Source organism: Symsagittifera roscoffensis, chromosome 1 (genome assembly GCF_963678635.1).
Source record: "Symsagittifera roscoffensis chromosome 1, txSymRosc1.1, whole genome shotgun sequence".
In the NCBI taxonomy this organism is placed as follows: Eukaryota; Metazoa; Xenacoelomorpha; order Acoela; family Convolutidae; genus Symsagittifera; species Symsagittifera roscoffensis.
Window position 1 is genome coordinate 83,679,070 of NC_087062.1, and position 20,958 is coordinate 83,700,027.

At 35.1% G+C, this 20,958-nt stretch overlaps 1 protein-coding gene across 4 annotated transcripts in view; it reads right to left on the bottom strand.

Moving 5' to 3' along the window:
• Positions 1-3,623: 3,623 nt before the first annotated feature.
• Positions 3,624-20,958, bottom strand: part of LOC134851213 (uncharacterized) — a 44,420-nt gene continuing 27,085 nt past the window's right edge. For 3 of the 4 annotated variants that reach the window (XM_063867208.1, XM_063867200.1, XM_063867217.1), the window contains 2 exons: positions 4,939-5,049; positions 3,625-4,212 (listed from right to left, as the gene is read on the bottom strand). In XM_063867208.1, coding sequence (XP_063723278.1) covers positions 3,973-4,212; positions 4,939-5,049 — 351 coding nt within the window. In that variant the 3' untranslated portion in view covers positions 3,625-3,972. Of the gene's footprint in view, positions 4,213-4,938; positions 5,050-20,958 lie in introns of all 4 variants that reach the window. The other variant, XM_063867225.1, reaches the window with a different exon arrangement.

The following is a 20,958-nucleotide window of genomic DNA, read 5'->3' on the forward strand; positions in this document are numbered from 1 at the left end:
AACCAAAATTTATGTCTCGATACAAAATTTTTTTGGGGCTTTAGCTAAAGCTGGGGTTAAGTGCTTGATATTGAATGTATTTGCTATGATCATGCGGTACGAATTGTGTGATTTCAAAATTTGGACTGCCCAAAAACTTAGTTATTTCTGCACTAATTTTGAGATAATCAATTTTCCCAATGAGATAATATTTCTCTTACAAAAAATTAAGGAGTCGCCCTTCTTCAGGAACAATTATCGCAATTAGTTTTCTCGAATGAAATTTTTCATCTCAGATTTGATTGTAACATTTCTGAAAAACGGTCAAAATTCGAAAAAACGGTCAAAAGATTTTCTAAAATCCATATTGTTTCTGCGAAAAGCAAATTTGGCTGCGTAAACAAAGAAGATTCCCAAAACCTACGATATAAGATTTGGCAGGATAGTTAGCGAGAAAAGTCCAAAAAATGGTCAACAAAACGGTCATCATTTAAAAATTTGGAATTTCCGAAAATCATAGATTTTTGTGTGAAAAATATTGCATATCTGCTTATGCAGAAGGAATCTATGCAAGCTGTAGTTTCGATTGAACCTACAATGTCAGATTTAGGAAGGCAGTTTTCGGAAAATGTTTTTTTAAAAAATCAAAATTTTTGAAGTCAGAAAACTTGGGGGCGTAGTTGCATAAGCAAATGAGCTTCTGACAATCCGTGCATTGAATTGAACCCATAATCTCAAATATAGCAAGAAGTTTGCGCGAATATTTAAAAGTTTGAAAAACGGTCAAAATATTGACTTTTCCGAGGGCGAAAACTTTGTGTAAGAAACTTTGTGAGTGCCCGCTAATGCAGGGTAGTTTCCTGCCCGTTAACTTAACTGTACCCACAATATCCGATTTGAGTGTTTAATTTTCAACCAATGTCGAAAAGAATCACAAAACGATCAAAAAGTTGGCCATTCCTAGGGCCTTAACTTGATGTGAAGAAAAACTTTGGGTGTAGCGGCTTATGCAGGGGAGCTTTTCTAAACCTTTCTAATCATTGAAAAAAAGCTCAGATTTGAGAGGGGTAGTTATCGAGAAAACGAAAAAAAAAACCTGGGTCAAGTAATCCCCTACGTTTTTCGAAGGCCGTAGACAGAGGAAAGAAGTTTAAAAAAGTCTCTAGGGGAGTATGCAGGCACACAAGGGAATGGGCAGGCTTTCAATTGATACTGTTTTTCCGAAACTCAATAGAAGTTTCTGAGAATTTTTTTTTCGAAAACGAAAAAAAATCAACGAAACGATTGGTAAACACACGACCAACTTGAAACGACTCAAAATTAGGACATTAAGCCGATGCAAACTATGCTGAAATTATTTGGGCCGAGAAATTTTTTAAGCGAAACAAAACAAAGAAGGAAATACGAAGTCAAGTTTAATGAAGTTACATATTGTAAGAGTAAATCAAAGACTAAAAACAACATTTAAAAAATTGCGCGCAGCGAAAAAACAATTCCAAGACGTGGCAACTAAGCCGACAACAAATTATTAGCCAACAAGTTTATTTAAACAGAACTTTTCGTGCTTCAAAAAAAGGTCCTGGTCAAAATCGAACTCAGGACCTATGCCGTCCAAGGCATATTCGTTATCCCCAGGCTGAGTTGGCTGGGCACGCAAAGAAAATTGAATTCAATATGAAACAAAGTACAAGTCATTCTGCTAAACAAGTTGTTAACCCGAAAATAATCTGTATTGCAGTTTGATAATGCGCTTGCTAATCGCAAATGTAAAAAATCTTTTTAAAAAAATGACAAAAGCCTATTGACCCAGATTTTTCTAATTGGGTTGGTTTTCTGAAGAAAATGGCTCAATTCTAAGTCGTTCTTGAAATTATAAGATGATTTTTTTTAATTTCTGTATTTTCAGCTTAGCGTATTATTACGAACCTGCTTTATTTTCTACCCTAACTCGCAAATAGAACTTTTCATTAAAAGTGTTCTTTCATTGGAAATTTCACAGTAGCATCGGAAAATGCAAAGCATGTGTTCTCTGCTTTATTGGTGGCTAGTTTTAGTGCCTATTGAGCGTCCTTGTCTGAGTGGTTAGTGTGTGAGGCTGTTAATCTCAAGGTCGCAGGTTCGAATCTCAGAGGTAGCCGAATTCGAGGTTTAATTTCATTTTTTCTTATTTCACTTCAGAGCTGCTTTTTGTCGTGTTCTTTTTTCAGCAATTTTTTGGCTATAGATTCTTCACGGTATGAGTATACTCTAATAAAATTTTTTTGTTAAATACGAGTCCAAATGTTTTCAATGCAATGCAAGGCGTTAATTCTGTGTTAAATTTCTGCGCCTTATTTTGTCTTTCGTTTTGGTCTTGGTAAATATTTCTGTTTCAGTTTTGGGTTTATCTGCTGATTTCAAATACAGTACGTTATATCCGCTCAATAAAATTACATTAATTGCTGGAAATGATTTTTTGTAATACATATACGAAAGAATGTCGACAACCGAATCATTGTGCGTCAGTGATCTAGTATTCAAACCTTGGACTACAAAGCAGCAGGTTCTGGGTGCGATTACCGATACAGTTGAAGACTTTTTGCCGTTTATCTTTTTTTTGTTTACGTTTATTGCTTATAAGTGCAGTTTCGACTGACTGTTCAGTTTTTTAAAAAAGCAAATTGTTGCTTATAAATCAATGTGGATTAGAAAGTTGCTTAGAAAATTGCTTAAGTATACAATTATTTAACACAGAGGCCGAGTTTGAGCTTCGTTTGCACTTTTTTCGATACAACAAGTAAAGAATTGAAATAGCAAAAGACTCAAGAACTGTTAAATAGGTTTTTGAACGTTGTTGCCGTGTAGAAATAACCAAAAAAAAATTAAAATCAAAAGTTTCTTCAAAAAATAAGTTGTTTTCAAGAGGTCCCTGCGGAGTCAAAATTGAACGTTCGAAAATTTAAAAATGGGGCAAAAGTCGTTAAGATTTTAAAAATACTATCGGAATGTTGTAGAAAACGGGAAGAAACAAAATGTAACGTCAGTAAGCTGACAAAATTAAAGCCGAGAGCTAATCATTTGAAAATCAACCAAAATTGTTCGGCAAAATTTTATAGCTTAAAAAATACTTGAATGGCCCAAATAGTATCCACAAATGCCATAAGTGTACTAAATGCAAGGTGGTATAAGCAATTCGGAAAATAAATCGAGAGCTTAATCGACAATCATAAAGCCAAAAAACCCTCAGCAAAAAAGTAATACCGAGATATTATCACTATACATTCAAATAGGTCTATCAAATAGAATTTGAAAAAAACAAGATCCAGACAATAGAATGCGAAATTAGAATGGGAAAAAAACTTAACTAGCATTACCAAAACCCAAAATATCCGAATAGACACTCTTCATGCCGAAAAAAAACATTCGAAAAATTTCAAGTCCCCCTTTTCCCTCAGAACACAAACGCATACAAACTTTTTTCGGTCGTCAACCGCCGCAATAGGAGACCACTAAAATAGGTCAATATAAAAAATGGGTCGACATTAAAGAACCCAAAACCGATTAAGTCGAAAAAAAAGACAAAAAAATTAAAAAAAAAAAAGAAATCGAGTTGTTAAAATACAAACAATATAAAAATAAAATTTCAATTCAGCCGGATTTTTAAAAGTCAAAACACTAAAAACAACTGAAAATTGTTGACAGCAAAAATAAACGATTCTTAGATGTGGCAACTAATATTTGAAACAGAAATTATCCCGTGTGAGCAAAGAACAGCACCTGGTCAGCTTCGAACTCATAGCTTTTGTCACCCCAAGCGTATTCGTTACCTCCAGGCTGCGGCCAGAGTTCTCCATTTGGATAGTCGATCCTGCGAAGTGCGGGCTGAATTTTTGCAAATTTAGTTTAGAAAATCTAATTGCACCATAAGAAGGAATATCAATTTGATATAAAAGCTCTTTCAAACTATATTGACGATTACAAATCCGCTAGTTTAAAACTTTGATCCATGTTTGGTCAGCTGGGGTAGTTAGGCTCATTTGGAGATCTAGTTTTTTGAGAAATTGTTGTCGGAGTCTCTGTTGCAGGGCTTGCCATTGTAACCGAGTTAATGTTGTCGTCGTCGTTTGAAGGAAGGCGGCGGTTGCATGTAGCATCGTAAGATAGCACCATTTGTTGCAGTCGAATTCTCTCTCGTTCCAGTTCTTCAACTTCTCGTTTTAAGGCTGTGTGTTTTTCTGACAAACTCGCTTTTTGCTGCAAACAATTCAAAGTAACTTAAGTAATTGTGATATTCAATTATAGCTGTTGAATATGCCAAATTGTTGACAATATAACTTTTTGGTGAACGACTCTAGACGAAGTTCATTTGCCTGAAACTGCTCTTTTTGCCTTTTTTCCCTATTAAGGCACTCAAAGGTCACCAATATTGCCAAAAATTGGTATAAACTACCCATTGACAACGAAGCTACACTTATTAGGGTTAAATGTAGAATACCCCGGTTGGTTTCTAATGAGCTCCAGTTTATCATTTTTGCATGTGTACGTAAAGAAATTGAAACTTAGAAAGGCGTTCAAGGTCACAATTTGGATACGAAAAAAAATGTGTTTTTCAAATTTTGGGAAAGAGCTTTATAAAATCTACCAATTTCGAACTAAAACCTCGATTGCAAAAATCCTAAGTTAGCTTTGACTTTTAAAGACATGTTAATGAAAGTCGGAGATCTCATAAATTGATGTTTGTTGGACGTTTTGATTGTGGGACGGTCAGGGCAATACAATAGCATGAGTAATAGTAGTCCTGTGGCGCATCGGTAGTGATGGCGCCCAGCAATCAAATGATTGCGGGTTCAAACCACACGCGCGCTGCAATTTACAGGCTGAATTCTTCTAAGATACCCATAGCTTAATTAACTTTTAATGATTAAACTCCGGGCTAGCCCTCTTGCTAGTTAACTTTTGAAAAAAAGTTTTGAAACTGACTGTTTGCAAGTGTATCTCGAGTAGTTTCTGTTTCTCGCGACACTTGGCCGCTGACTGTCTGTTGCGCTCCTTCCGCCTCTCCAGCATCAAACTACTCCTCCTCAGGGACACCTAGTCCGAACAACAATAACTAACTGTGGCTCTTTTCCACATACCCCCCCCCCCCCCCACGCACACACACATACACATTTGAATTTCAGTTTTAAAACACTAACTTTAAATTGTCATAGTGTAATAAAATTTTGCATAAAGAACAAAATAGCTTTAGTGAACACGTTTGTTTTTCATACCTTGCATCCTAACATCACGCATACAAGCATAAAAACACGTAAGACGACTAAGAATTTTACTAGATTAAGTTTGTCTACTTAGATTAGGTTTTTCTTAAATTATTCAACTTCGCCTTTTTCACTGTTACTTTTTTTATAGAAAATGTTCGTATATAGTCAGGTAGTCACAGGAAAAGTGTTTATCATCGCCGTTATTTGGCGATCGCGTTCGAGCCAAGGATCTAAAAAATTTGGCTGTGAACCTTATTTCTATTTTTAGAGCAGGATTTTTGTTCAGAAATTTCCCTTTGTCTCAATTAGACCGCAGGTTTGAAATTCATTTTTGTAGTAGATAGGCATCAGCTAAACATTGCATCAAGAAACTTTGCGAGTAAATCGAGACCGCAGTTTTGAGATGTAAACAAATTTCAAGATGCAATATAAGCTATTGCTTATATGGTATGAAACACATGAAAAAATTGAAAACACTTACTTGAAAAAGTTTTCTCGCAAAAACGCGAAATTTTTCATTTATTTTGTTTCGGTGACTGCTCTAGGAAATATACTGCACTAAAATTTACTCAAGCAAAGCTTGTGTGATAGTATGATCTCTCTTTTTTTTCAACCTAAGTCGCAAATATTGTTGCGAGAAAATGTGTTCATTTTGAAATTGTTCATTTTGATCAATAACAAGCTATTAAGTACAGCCAATGCTAAAGATATTAACACAGAATATTGTATTACAAATAGCACTTTAGCTTCAAGGTATCATGGGTCTGTAGCGTAAAGGTAGGAAAGGAGACCCGCAAAAAAATAAGAGGGTTCAAACCTGCGGAGGGTTGGATGTTTTTATTGAACTTTTTCGTATACTTGTTGAAATGCGTCCGCTCTATAAATTGAGGCATGTTAGTCGGTAAATTTTTTTTTTCAAATTGACTGATACTGCTAATGCGTCTAATTGGCTGGCGTCACTTAGCAATTATGTGGACTCACAATTGGTGTGCGTCACTTAAGAAACTTTGTAGACTCAAGAAACTGTGGCTCTTTTCCACTCCCCCCCCCCACGCACACACATACACATTTGAATTTCAGTTTTAAAACACTAACTTTAAATTGTCATAGTGTAATAAAATTTTGCATAAAGAACAAAATAGCTTTAGTGAACACGTTTGTTTTTCATACCTTGCATCCTAACATCACGCATACAAGCATAAAAACACGTAAGACGACTAAGAATTTTACTAGATTAAGTTTGTCTACTTAGATAGGTTTTTCTTAAATTATTCAACTTCGCCTTTTTCACTGTTACTTTTTTTATAGAAAATGTTCGTATATAGTCAGGTAGTGACAGAAAAAGTGTTTATCATCGCCGTTATTTGGCGATCGCGTTCGAGCCAAGGATCTAAAAAATTTGGCTGTGAACCTTATTTCTATTTTTAGAGCAGGATTTTTGTTCAGAAATTTCCCTTTGTCTCAATTAGACCGCAGGTTTGAAATTCATTTTTGTAGTAGATAGGCATCAGCTAAACATTGCATCAAGAAACTTTGCGAGTAAATCGAGACCGCAGTTTTGAGATGTAAACAAATTTCAAGATGCAATATAAGCTATTGCTTATGTGGTATGAAACACATGAAAAAATTGAAAACACTTACTTGAAAAAGTTTTCTCGCAAAAACGCGAATTTTTTCATTTATTTTGTTTCGGTGACTGCTCTAGGAAATATACTGCACTAAAATTTACTCAAGCAAAGCTTGTGTGATAGTATGATCTCTCTTTTTTTTCAACCTAAGTCGCAAATATTGTTGCGAGAAAATGTGTTCATTTTGAAATTGTTCATTTTGATCAATAACAAGCTATTAAGTACAGCCAATGCTAAAGATATTAACACAGAATATTGTATTACAAATAGCACTTTAGCTTCAAGGTATCATGGGTCTGTAGCGTAAAGGTAGGAAAGGAGACCCGCAAAAAAATAAGAGGGTTCAAACCTGCGGAGGGTTGGATGTTTTTATTGAACTTTTTCGTATACTTGTTGAAATGCGTCCGCTCTATAAATTGAGGCATGTTAGTCGGTAAATTTTTTTTTTCAAATTGACTGATACTGCTAATGCGTCTAATTGGCTGGCGTCACTTAGCAATTATGTGGACTCACAATTGGTGTGCGTCACTTAAGAAACTTTGTAGACTCAAGAAACTGTGGCTCTTTTCCACTCCCCCCCCCCCACGCACACACATACACATTTGAATTTCAGTTTTAAAACACTAACTTTAAATTGTCATAGTGTAATAAAATTTTGCATAAAGAACAAAATAGCTTTAGTGAACACGTTTGTTTTTCATACCTTGCATCCTAACATCACGCATACAAGCATAAAAACACGTAAGACGACTAAGAATTTTACTAGATTAAGTTTGTCTACTTAGATTAGGTTTTTCTTAAATTATTCAACTTCGCCTTTTTCACTGTTACTTTTTTTATAGAAAATGTTCGTATATAGTCAGGTAGTCACAGGAAAAGTGTTTATCATCGCCGTTATTTGGCGATCGCGTTCGAGCCAAGGATCTAAAAAATTTGGCTGTGAACCTTATTTCTATTTTTAGAGCAGGATTTTTGTTCAGAAATTTCCCTTTGTCTCAATTAGACCGCAGGTTTGAAATTCATTTTTGTAGTAGATAGGCATCAGCTAAACATTGCATCAAGAAACTTTGCGAGTAAATCGAGACCGCAGTTTTGAGATGTAAACAAATTTCAAGATGCAATATAAGCTATTGCTTATGTGGTATGAAACACATGAAAAAATTGAAAACACTTACTTGAAAAAGTTTTCTCGCAAAAACGCGAATTTTTTCATTTATTTTGTTTCGTTGACTGCTCTAGGAAATATATTGCACTAAAATTTACACAAGCAAAGCTTGTGTGATAGTATGATCTCTCTTTTTTTTCAACCTAAGTCGCAAATATTGTTGCGAGAAAATGTGTTCATTTTGAAATTGTACATTTTGATCAATAACAAGCTATTAAGTACAGCCAATGCTAAAGATATTAACACAGACTATTGTATTACAAATAGCACTTTAGCTTCAAGGTATCATGGGTCTGTAGCGTAGAGGTAGGAAAGGAGACCCGCAACAAATAAGAGGGTTCAAACCTGCGGAGGGTTGGATGTTTTTATTGAACTTTTTCGTATACTTGTTGAAATGCGTCCGCTCTATAAATTGAGGCATGTTAGTTGGTAAATTTTTTTTTCAAATTGACTGATACTGCTAATGCGTCTAATTGGCTGGCGTCACTTAGCAATTATGTGGACTCACAATTGGTGTGCGTCACTTAAGAAACTTTGTAGACTCAAGAAACTGTGGCTCTTTTCCACTCCCCCCCCCCCCCACGCACACACATACACATTTGAATTTCAGTTTTAAAACACTAATTTTAAATTGTCATAGTGTAATAAAATTTTGCATAAAGAACAAAATAGCTTTAGTGAACACGTTTGTTTTTCATACCTTGCATCCTAACATCACGCATACAAGCATAAAAACACGTAAGACGACTAAGAATTTTACTAGATTAAGTTTGTCTACTTAGATTAGGTTTTTCTTAAATTATTCAACTTCGCCTTTTTCACTGTTACTTTTTTTATAGAAAATGTTCGTATATAGTCAGGTAGTGACAGGAAAAGTGTTTATCATCGCCGTTATTTGGCGATCGCGTTCGAGCCAAGGATCTAAAAAATTTGGCTGTGAACCTTATTTCTATTTTTAAAGCAGGATTTTTGTTCAGAAATTTCCCTTTGTCTCAATTAGACCGCAGGTTTGAAATTCATTTTTGTAGTAGATAGGCATCAGCTAAACATTGCATCAAGAAACTTTGCGAGTAAATCGAGACCGCAGTTTTGAGATGTAAACAAATTTCAAGATGCAATATAAGCTATTGCTTATATGGTATGAAACACATGAAAAAATTGAAAACACTTACTTGAAAAAGTTTTCTCGCAAAAACGCGAAATTTTTCATTTATTTTGTTTCGTTGACTGCTCTAGGAAATATACTGCACTAAAATTTACTCAAGCAAAGCTTGTGTGATAGTATGATCTCTCTTTTTTTTCAACCTAAGTCGCAAATATTGTTGCGAGAAAATGTGTTCATTTTGAAATTGTTCATTTTGATCAATAACAAGCTATTAAGTACAGCCAATGCTAAAGATATTAACACAGAATATTGTATTACAAATAGCACTTTAGCTTCAAGGTATCATGGGTCTGTAGCGTAAAGGTAGGAAAGGAGACCCGCAAAAAAATAAGAGGGTTCAAACCTGCGGAGGGTTGGATGTTTTTATTGAACTTTTTCGTATACTTGTTGAAATGCGTCCGCTCTATAAATTGAGGCATGTTAGTCGGTAATTTTTTTTTTCAAATTGACTGATACTGCTAATGCGTCTAATTGGCTGGCGTCACTTAGCAATTATGTGGACTCACAATTGGTGTGCGTCACTTAAGAAACTTTGTAGACTCAAGAAACTGTGGCTCTTTTCCACTCCCCCCCCCCCACGCACACACATACACATTTGAATTTCAGTTTTAAAACACTAACTTTAAATTGTCATAGTGTAATAAAATTTTGCATAAAGAACAAAATAGCTTTAGTGAACACGTTTGTTTTTCATACCTTGCATCCTAACATCACGCATACAAGCATAAAAACACGTAAGACGACTAAGAATTTTACTAGATTAAGTTTGTCTACTTAGATTAGGTTTTTCTTAAATTATTCAACTTCGCCTTTTTCACTGTTACTTTTTTAATAGAAAATGTTCGTATATAGTCAGGTAGTGACAGGAAAAGTGTTTATCATCGCCGTTATTTGGCGATCGCGTTCGAGCCAAGGATCTAAAAAATTTGGCTGTGAACCTTATTTCTATTTTTAGAGCAGGATTTTTGTTCAGAAATTTCCCTTTGTCTCAATTAGACCGCAGGTTTGAAATTCATTTTTGTAGTAGATAGGCATCAGCTAAACATTGCATCAAGAAACTTTGCGAGTAAATCGAGACCGCAGTTTTGAGATGTAAACAAATTTCAAGATGCAATATAAGCTATTGCTTATGTGGTATGAAACACATGAAAAAATTGAAAACACTTACTTGAAAAAGTTTTCTCGCAAAAACGCGAATTTTTTCATTTATTTTGTTTCGTTGACTGCTCTAGGAAATATATTGCACTAAAATTTACACAAGCAAAGCTTGTGTGATAGTATGATCTCTCTTTTTTTTCAACCTAAGTCGCAAATATTGTTGCGAGAAAATGTGTTCATTTTGAAATTGTACATTTTGATCAATAACAAGCTATTAAGTACAGCCAATGCTAAAGATATTAACACAGACTATTGTATTACAAATAGCACTTTAGCTTCAAGGTATCATGGGTCTGTAGCGTAGAGGTAGGAAAGGAGACCCGCAACAAATAAGAGGGTTCAAACCTGCGGAGGGTTGGATGTTTTTATTGAACTTTTTCGTATACTTGTTGAAATGCGTCCGCTCTATAAATTGAGGCATGTTAGTTGGTAAATTTTTTTTTCAAATTGACTGATACTGCTAATGCGTCTAATTGGCTGGCGTCACTTAGCAATTATGTGGACTCACAATTGGTGTGCGTCACTTAAGAAACTTTGTAGACTCAAGAAACTGTGGCTCTTTTCCACTCCCCCCCCCCACGCACACACACATACACATTTGAATTTCAGTTTTAAAACACTAACTTTAAATTGTCATAGTGTAATAAAATTTTGCATAAAGAACAAAATAGCTTTAGTGAACACGTTTGTTTTTCATACCTTGCATCCTAACATCACGCATACAAGCATAAAAACACGTAAGACGACTAAGAATTTTACTAGATTAAGTTTGTCTACTTAGATTAGGTTTTTCTTAAATTATTCAACTTCGCCTTTTTCACTGTTACTTTTTTTATAGAAAATGTTCGTATATAGTCAGGTAGTGACAGGAAAAGTGTTTATCATCGCCGTTATTTGGCGATCGCGTTCGAGCCAAGGATCTAAAAAATTTGGCTGTGAACCTTATTTCTATTTTTAAAGCAGGATTTTTGTTCAGAAATTTCCCTTTGTCTCAATTAGACCGCAGGTTTGAAATTCATTTTTGTAGTAGATAGGCATCAGCTAAACATTGCATCAAGAAACTTTGCGAGTAAATCGAGACCGCAGTTTTGAGATGTAAACAAATTTCAAGATGCAATATAAGCTATTGCTTATGTGGTATGAAACACATGAAAAAATTGAAAACACTTACTTGAAAAAGTTTTCTCGCAAAAACGCGAATTTTTTCATTTATTTTGTTTCGTTGACTGCTCTAGGAAATATATTGCACTAAAATTTACACAAGCAAAGCTTGTGTGATAGTATGATCTCTCTTTTTTTTCAACCTAAGTCGCAAATATTGTTGCGAGAAAATGTGTTCATTTTGAAATTGTACATTTTGATCAATAACAAGCTATTAAGTACAGCCAATGCTAAAGATATTAACACAGACTATTGTATTACAAATAGCACTTTAGCTTCAAGGTATCATGGGTCTGTAGCGTAGAGGTAGGAAAGGAGACCCGCAACAAATAAGAGGGTTCAAACCTGCGGAGGGTTGGATGTTTTTATTGAACTTTTTCGTATACTTGTTGAAATGCGTCCGCTCTATAAATTGAGGCATGTTAGTTGGTAAATTTTTTTTTCAAATTGACTGATACTGCTAATGCGTCTAATTGGCTGGCGTCACTTAGCAATTATGTGGACTCACAATTGGTGTGCGTCACTTAAGAAACTTTGTAGACTCAAAGTTTTACTCATTCAGTTTTTCCCGAAAACTCTATAGCAGCTCGGACAGTTGACTCGGCCAGAAAGACATATTGCATAAGTTTGTGTTGTTTTGCAATATTAGTGTAAATTTAGCTTTGTTTCCATCAGAAAATTTGATAACTTCAGTTTGATCAACAGATGAAGTTTCATTTTTGCATAAATTTATTTTCGTATTTATTCATTTTGGAGCTTTTTTCCGACTGTCGCCTTATTGTGAAGTGCAGCTATGCCTTTGTGTTTCCATTTTAACTTGAATTATTCCAATGTAGGTTTTAAAGATTAGGTTTTTTTGTGGGTTCCCAAGCTTATCACCCCGTGTTTTGTAACCCCCTCTCATATAACCCCGAAATCAGATAACCCCACTACAATTTAACCCCTTGTTAACAGATTAGGTGCAATGCTGTTAAATTTCTAGAAAATATGTGGTTAGTTGGACAAAATTTAATCATAAAATATGAGGATTTTTATAGTCAATTTAAGCTTCGGTAATATTTTTTCTATTTTTACAATTGGCTATTAACTTGTTTTTTTTTCATTTAACTGAGTGAATTTAATAGTATAGAATTTAACAAGTTGCCATGCCATACTCTCCAAAAACTGTTTTGATTTTGTTGCTTGCCCATATTTTTCTTTTTTTTTCGCTGGGTATTTGCTTTTTAGAAGTGACCAAGTTGAAAATTCGTTTGTTTTGCAGCTTCTCAGAAGTTTCAAAATCTATGGATTCTTTTCCATGAAAATGGCATAGCTTGTAATGTTTTGGCAGTTAGATATAATTATATCACAAGTGATGCAAAGCTCAGATTCGCCTTTAAATGAATATTGTTATTATTGCTGATGACTTTTATAATTAAATACTATGCAGCATATTTCTGAAGCAGTATTTCTCCAAATGAACCAAACATTGAGTAAAAATTAGAATCCAATAAATCCGAGAGTTTTTGATTAGTAGGAGAAAAAGGAATCAACCATATTTTGATAGGTTGCCTTAAACTGCGTTTGGGGATGCTGATGCCAAAAGTCTCAAAATTAAAATTCGGCTAACTTTGTTGAGTTGCTGCTAAGTTGAACTTTTTCTAAGAGTTCTTAACCTTTTCGAACCTTCTCTTGCTCTTTGACTCTTAATAAGTTCAGCAACCAGATCAAAGCTCATCGTGTAAATTTCAGTTATGTATTAAGACTTAATTGTATATTAAATAGATATTCAGCATTTAAAGAGATATTGGGGACGGATTTTCGAAAATAAGGTTGTCAACTTTTTTAAGTCCGACAAAATAATTTTCCGAGTAATCCCTAAACCACTTAATGACTTTATTTTGTATTTCGCGCGCTCATCGCTCAAATAAGTGCATATTGACACCAAAGAAGCTTCAAAAAATTTTTAGTGTTGATTGACCTAATTGATGTCAAATTAAGAAGTACCAAAAAAGACTCTGTGGGTGGCCAGGGATTCGAACCACTGTGAGGTGGGTTCTAACTCGCCCTATATGGCCCTTATTGTCAGTACAGATTTGCTGTGTAACCATAGACTGATTTGATTTCTTTCTATGAAGTTGTACGATGCTTACCAATTTTCTCTTGATAATCATATTCCACGGCTAATTCTCTATGAATAGGTAACTTACAGCGGTTAAATTTGATAACAGTAATTGCATTGATATCTTAAAATTTGAACGAATATTCAAAATGTGTAGCAAGCGAATCTTTTCAAATTGTGTGATTAATCAGATTTATATTACCGTTCGATGACTAAACAGGTACCACCAATGCAAATACAATTACTCAGCAGTTCAATGTTCAAACAATTCGTTGATCGGCAAATTTAACAAGAAATCCAGAAGCGTTGAAGATGCATACGATTTGAACAAAACGTAAATTTAAAAAACCTTTAAAAATTAAGTCACAAAGATGAACATAAATTTATTATCATTGGCATATTGGCATATATTCATTTGTACATTAAATGGTGACAAAATGTACAGTGACTCAAAACTGCAGCGACCAAATAAATTGGCGTGCGAAATAGTACTTCCATCTGGAAAAATGCCATTTTTGTATCTTTTAAATGTACAAAGCACTCGATTCCGATCTTAATGAATATTTTTCATATTTCAAATAAATGCTTTTTCAATTGTTTTAAGCCTAAGCTAATTTTCACAAACTGTTGATGCGTTTTGATTGATTACTAGTCAGATTTGCGTGATACTGGCTAACCTCTAGTTTTCACACAGTGGCATACCGAAGGAGAAAGGGGGGGTGTTAGTTGTTTCTGGTCACCAATTTTTCCAAAAACTCATCCTCTGGTATTTTTTAAAATATTGTTTGAGCAACTCTAAAAAATTTAAAGGGGTAATTGGCGGCAATATACACTCCGTTTCAGGGAGTGCCCTCTTTGCAAAAATGTTCGTGCTGCTATTTCTTTGTAAAAACGTTTGTAAAAGCGCCCCACTACGTCATTTTTCGCGTTTTTCAAAAAAAATGGCCTTATATTTCGGTACAGATTTTTTTTGACAGAGCAGGGTCTATATTAAGTTTAAAGGTACCATGGTAAATTAATTTGGTCTACCGGTAAAAAAAGGCCGACAACTTTTTTTTCGAAAAGCCATTTCTTTCCCATCGAGAAATTCCTGCGCATGACACCAATTATAAATTTTGTGAAAAGTTACAAAAAAGTAGATCTTCATGTAAAGAAAATCAAACTCCTTTCTCTCAATATCGAGAAACTTTTCAAAATTTTAAAACTTCGATCGAATTTTAAGAGCATCCATCATATTACTTTTTCACTTTTCAACTTCCGCCAAAATTGTCTGACTTTCAAATCGGCTGAATTGTCTTTGGCCGAATTGTCTGGACGCGGAGCAAACAATGAACTCTTACACTTGCGGCAGCAAGTGTTTTATAATGGTCCACTAAAACTTTTTCTTGGTTAAAAAACTTGATAAAGTTTTGTCCATTTTCTTAGACTCTGCATCTTCACAAGATACAGTACCTACTGTAATAATGTATCAAAAATATATAGTCAATCTTTAATACTACAATATGATACAATTTTTTCGTATTGTGCGTTCCGAGTGTTATATCGGCTGAGTCAACTTATCCTGCGCAATTTCAAAGGTGTGAAACTTTTTGAACTCAGTTTCGATTTGTGTAATGCTTTTTTGTTTTAGGAGGGTTGGGTCCCAAAAACGTTTATAGCTTGAATATTATTATGTCTACAAATTTGTTTGCGGCTTCACGAAGGTTAAACCATTTTTTGTTTTTGCTTCAGTCGCCGCTTTGTCAATTTTCAATGCTTGTGATGGCTGTTTTTGAAATTGTCTGAAACAAAAAGAATTGTAGATAGAAGTTTTTTAACTCCAAAGTTAATTTTCAGCTTGAATTTTTGCATAAAGTTTTTTTTTCTATCGAATATCTTGCCATGCAATGTTTCAATTGTATCACAAGTTCACTAATTCATTGTGCAGTTTTATAGGCGAATTGTTTTTTTTTGTTTTTGCCTGTTTCACGAGGGATTGGGTCATAACAAATTCACTTTGAAAAATTTCATAGCTAGATTTTTTGAGTCGTTTCAATTCCGGCGTAACGAGGGTCGGCCTAAGTTTTTTGTCTTAGTTGTCGCTCCGTGATTGATTCTCAATCCTTGTTAAGGCTCTTTATGATGCTGCGCGATGCCTCCGTGTTTCAAAATGTTTTTTGAACAAAATTATTTTTTATTTTATCTTTGCAACCGCGCTGACCATTTTCACACATCTCTGTATCACACAGGACTATGTTTTTAAGAATCGAATTTGGCTTTCTTTTGGGTTTGGAGTTTCGTTTTTTGTTTTTGACTTCAAATTGATGCTTGTTTTGGTTACCGAAGATTCGTGGGCAGTTTATACATTATGCAAGGGATGGCAGCATTTTTAAAGCCAGCGCTAAATCGTGATTCGTTTCGTAGGTCACTTTCAGACCCAATTAATTAATGTTTCTCATGTAACTCTGGGAGAGATGGAAAAAAAAACAATCCAATAAATGTGCTTCGGGGAATGTTTTTCGGAAGGACTGAAGAGCAGCTTGCTCAAAATCTAACAAAATGTTTTCAGGCCGGCAGTTGGGTGCTAAATCAATTAACACCTGCAAGAAGCGATTGTAGGTTTTTTCGGTTTTGTTAGGAAGGAAGGCGTAAATGCAAGCTAGCGCAATGCCAGATACACTAACATGAATTGAATGTAGCTGATAGAACATTTTTGGAGTAGTTTCCAAAATCCCATCGGCTAACCAGAAAGATGACTTCACCAGAACTCTCAGCATTTCGGGGTCGCGTCGCCGCACAAAATGATTCGCTCATGATTATTTGATCCACTGTCATACCGGATAAAATTTTCAAACATTTCAGGAATCTCGAAATTTCGCGCAACGGGGATGGGCGGCATATTTACATCTAGCTGCTTACGAGTGCGCGCAGCCGTTTGGATCAGTTTTTCTTTACTTGGGAGGGCAAACTGAGCGGCCAAATCGTTTGTAACCGGCAAAACCGCACTGGCAACTGCAACAGTCGGGGTAAATCTCTCGCTGAGGTCTTTTATATGCTTTATGACATTTCGGGCCTCCAATTTTCCCGCTGAAATGTCGTGGTTATGCTCTCCACGCGTCTCGATTAATTCGTTATTTTCAGTAATGGCAGTTGCTCGACATTCATATGTTTGATATTTTAAGCAAATCCAGTTTTCTGTAAACTTATTTTTTCGATTGAAATAAAACTCATGGCGGGACGCTATAAGAATTGGCTTGTTTTTAGATGAAACTGTGAACTCGAAAGAAGACTCAATCATAATGTGTTATTGTGTTTGCGTGTGTTTATCATTTGAGTAAAGTATAAAGTGACTGTCAGAATTTAACTTTTGTCGGAATTTTTACGTCTAATTGTTATGAATTAGCACAAGCAGCTTTTGTTAGTAATCATAATGCTTTAGCGAAAAGTCTAACTGAAAATAAATGACAAACTTGTAGATAGGAGTCTTAAGTAAATAAGGAGGCCTCCTTTTAGCATGTATAACTAAGATAAACAAAGTTTTTCATTATGGTGCGTGTGTTAATAGCAGGATCAACTTTGGTGTGATAAGAGTTAAGATAAGGAATTCATACAGCATTAATTTTAAAAGTGAAATGACTAGGTGTTAAAATGTACTGTGTTAAACTGGAAAATAGGAGTTAGATTGTTGTCGATTTAAATCGTTTAGTAGTGAGATGACTAAGTGTTAAAATGTACGGTGTTAAATTGTATGTCATTAAATTGTAGGACACCTAAATATTGACCATTCAGGCAAAAAAAATTGATTTCAAAAATAAAAAAAAAACAGTTTTGGAAGTTTCATTAAGCGCTTTCTCGGCCATAAAAATGATAGTTTTTTTTTCATTTAAAAAAAAAAATTTTTTCGGTTATTTGATTTTTGAAGACAATTGTAGTATTTAATGGCTAACTCACTAAATTTCTACGCCTTCTATAGCTCTAAAATTATAATACGCAGAAAAAACGACGCTGATTTGGAGATTTCAAAAGTTTTTTTATTTGTTTTTGAATGTGGTCGGGTATCCTCGTTGTTAGTCGATTTTGAACAGCTTACGCCTTCCCCTCACGGATTCGACCCCCTGCCGACCCAAAGTGAACCCCCCTTGTGTACTATTTTGAGATATGCATTTTTGGTGACGGACCCTAAAAGTTTTCTATAGACGCCTTTGGTGCCAATATATACCAATTTTAAGGGTGGAGCGCGCGCCGAAAAAACGCAATTTTTTTGGTCAAAATTTTTCAAATAGTGCCTTAAAACGCCTTTTTTGGCATGTTTTTTCAACATTTTGACTGCGGCGCAGAATTTTTGGCAAAAGAAATATCTTTTTAGTGCTTTGGGAGAGCTCGGAAAATCATTATGGTCGACCTAAAAAAAGGTCGACAAAATTTTTGAAAATTCGCCCCCCTCGAGAAAATTCTAGATCCGCCCCTGCACTAACTTCTTGGTTTTTCATTAGCCCCGACCTTACCCATTGCAGGGAGGGAGTTGTTTTTTTTACGGTGGAGGGCACAAACTACCAAAAAAACGCATCCAATTTGAAAAACCTGGTAATTTGTGCGTTTTTCGGTAATTCATGCCCTCATCGGAAAATTACCAGGGTGTCATCCATTTTGCCGTAGCCGGTTTCTTCTTGAGGATAAGGATGATCTTCGGAACCCTCTGACCGGGAAAGGATGACATTGGGACCGGGTTGGGATTGGACTTACCTCTTCGTCGTCTTTGAGCGCCTCTGATGACTAAACAGGTACCACCAATGCAAATACAATTACTCAGCAGTGCAATGTTCAAACAATTCGTTGATCGGCAAATTTGACAAGAAATCCAGAAGCGTTGAAGATGCATACGATTTGAACAAAACGTAAATTTAAAAAACCTTTAAAAATTAAGTCACAAAGATGAACATAAATTTATTATCATTGGCATATTGGCATATATTCATTTGTACATTAAATGGTGACAAAATGTACAGTGACTCAAAACTGCAGCGACCAAATAAATTGGCGTGCGAAATAGTACTTCCATCTGGAAAAATGCCATTTTTGTATCTTTTAAATGTACAAAGCACTCGATTCCGATCTTAATGAATATTTTTCATATTTCAAATAAATGCTTTTTCAATTGTTTTAAGCCTAAGCTAATTTTCACAAACTGTTGATGCGTTTTGATTGATTACTAGTCAGATTTGCGTGATACTGGCTAACCTCTAGTTTTCACACAGTGGCATACCGAAGGAGAAAGGGGGGGTGTTAGTTGTTTCTGGTCACCAATTTTTCCAAAAACTCATCCTCTGGTATTTTTTAAAATATTGTTTGAGCAACTCTAAAAAATTTAAAGGGGTAATTGGCGGCAATATACACTCCGTTTCAGGGAGTGCCCTCTTTGCAAAAATGTTCGTGCTGCTATTTCTTTGTAAAAACGTTTGTAAAAGCGCCCCACTACGTCATTTTTCGCGTTTTTCAAAAAAAATGGCCTTATATTTCGGTACAGATTTTTTTTGACAGAGCAGGGCCTATATTAAGTTTAAAGGTACCATGGTAAATTAATTTGGTCTACCGGTAAAAAAGGCCGACAACTTTTTTTTCGAAAAGCCATTTCTTTCCCATCGAGAAATTCCTGCGCATGACACCAATTATAAATTTTGTGAAAAGTTACAAAAAAGTAGATCTTCATGTAAAGAAAATCAAACTCCTTTCTCTCAATATCGAGAAACTTTTCAAAATTTTAAAACTTCGATCGAATTTTAAGAGCATCCATCATATTACTTTTTCACTTTTCAACTTCCGCCAAAATTGTCTGACTTTCAAATCGGCTGAATTGTCTTTGGCCGAATTGTCTGGACGCGGAGCGAACAATGAACTCTTACACTTGCGGCAGCAAGTGTTTTATAATGGTCCACTAAAACTTTTTCTTGGTTAAAAAACCTGATAAAGTTTTGTCCATTTTCTTAGACTCTGCATCTTCACAAGATACAGTACCTACTGTAATAATGTATCAAAAATATATAGTCAATTTTTAATACTACAATATGATACAATTTTTTCGTATTGTGCGTTTCGAGTGTTATATCGGCTGAGTCAACTTATCCTGCGCAATTTCAAAGGTGTGAAACTTTTTGAACTCAGTTTCGATTTGTGTAATGCTTTTTTGTTTTAGGAGGGTTGGGTCCCAAAAACGTTTATAGCTTGAATATTATTATGTCTACAAATTTGTTTGCGGCTTCACGAAGGTTAAACCAATTTTTGTTTTTGCTTCAGTCGCCGCTTTGTCAATTTTCAATGCTTGTGATGGCTGTTTTTGAAATTGTCTGAAACAAAAAGAATTGTAGATAGAAGTTTTTTAACTCCAAAGTTAATTTTCAGCTAGAATTTTTGAATAAAGTTTTTTTTTCTATCGAATATCTTGCCATGCAATGTTTCAATTGTATCACAAGTTCACTAATTCATTGTGCAGTTTTATGGGCGAATTGTTTTTTTTGTTTTTGCCTGTTTCACGAGGGATTGGGTCATAACAAATTCACTTTGAAAAATTTCATAGCTAGATTTTTTGAGTCGTTTCAATTCCGGCGTAACGAGGGTCGGCCCAAGTTTTTTGTCTTAGTTGTCGCTCCGTGATTGATTCTCAATCCTTGTTAAGGCTCTTTATGATGCTGCGCGATGCCTCCCTGTTTCAAAATGTTTTTTGAACAAAATTATATTTTATTTTATCTTTGCAACCGCGCTGACCATTTTCACACATCTCTGTATCACACAGGACTATGTTTTTAAGAATCGAATTTGGCTTCCTTTTGGGTTTGGAGTTTCGTTTTTTGTTTTTGACTTCAAATTGATGCTTGTTTTGGTTACCGAAGATTCGTGGGCAGTTTATTCATTATGCAAGGGATGGCAGCATTTTTAAAGCCAGCGCTAAATCGTGATTCGTTTCGTAGGTCACTTTCAGACTCAGTTCATTAATTTTTCTCATGTAACTCAGGGAGAGATGGAAAAAAACAACCCGATAAATGTGCTTCGGGGAATGTTTTTTGGAAGGACTGAAGAGCAGCTTGCTCAAAATCTAACAAAATGTTTTCAGGCCGGCAGTTGGGTGCTAAATCAATCAACGCCTGCAAGAAGCAATTGTAGGTTTTTTCGGTTTTGTTAGGAAGGAAGGCGTAAATGCAAGCTGGCGCAATGCCAGATACACTAACATGAATTGAATATAACTGATAGAACAATTTTGGAGTAGTTTCCAAAATCCCATCGGCTAACCAGAAAGATGACTTCTCCAGAACTCTCAGCATTTCGGGGTCGCCGCACAAAATGATTCGCTCATGATTATTTGATCCACTGTCATACCGGATAAAATTTTC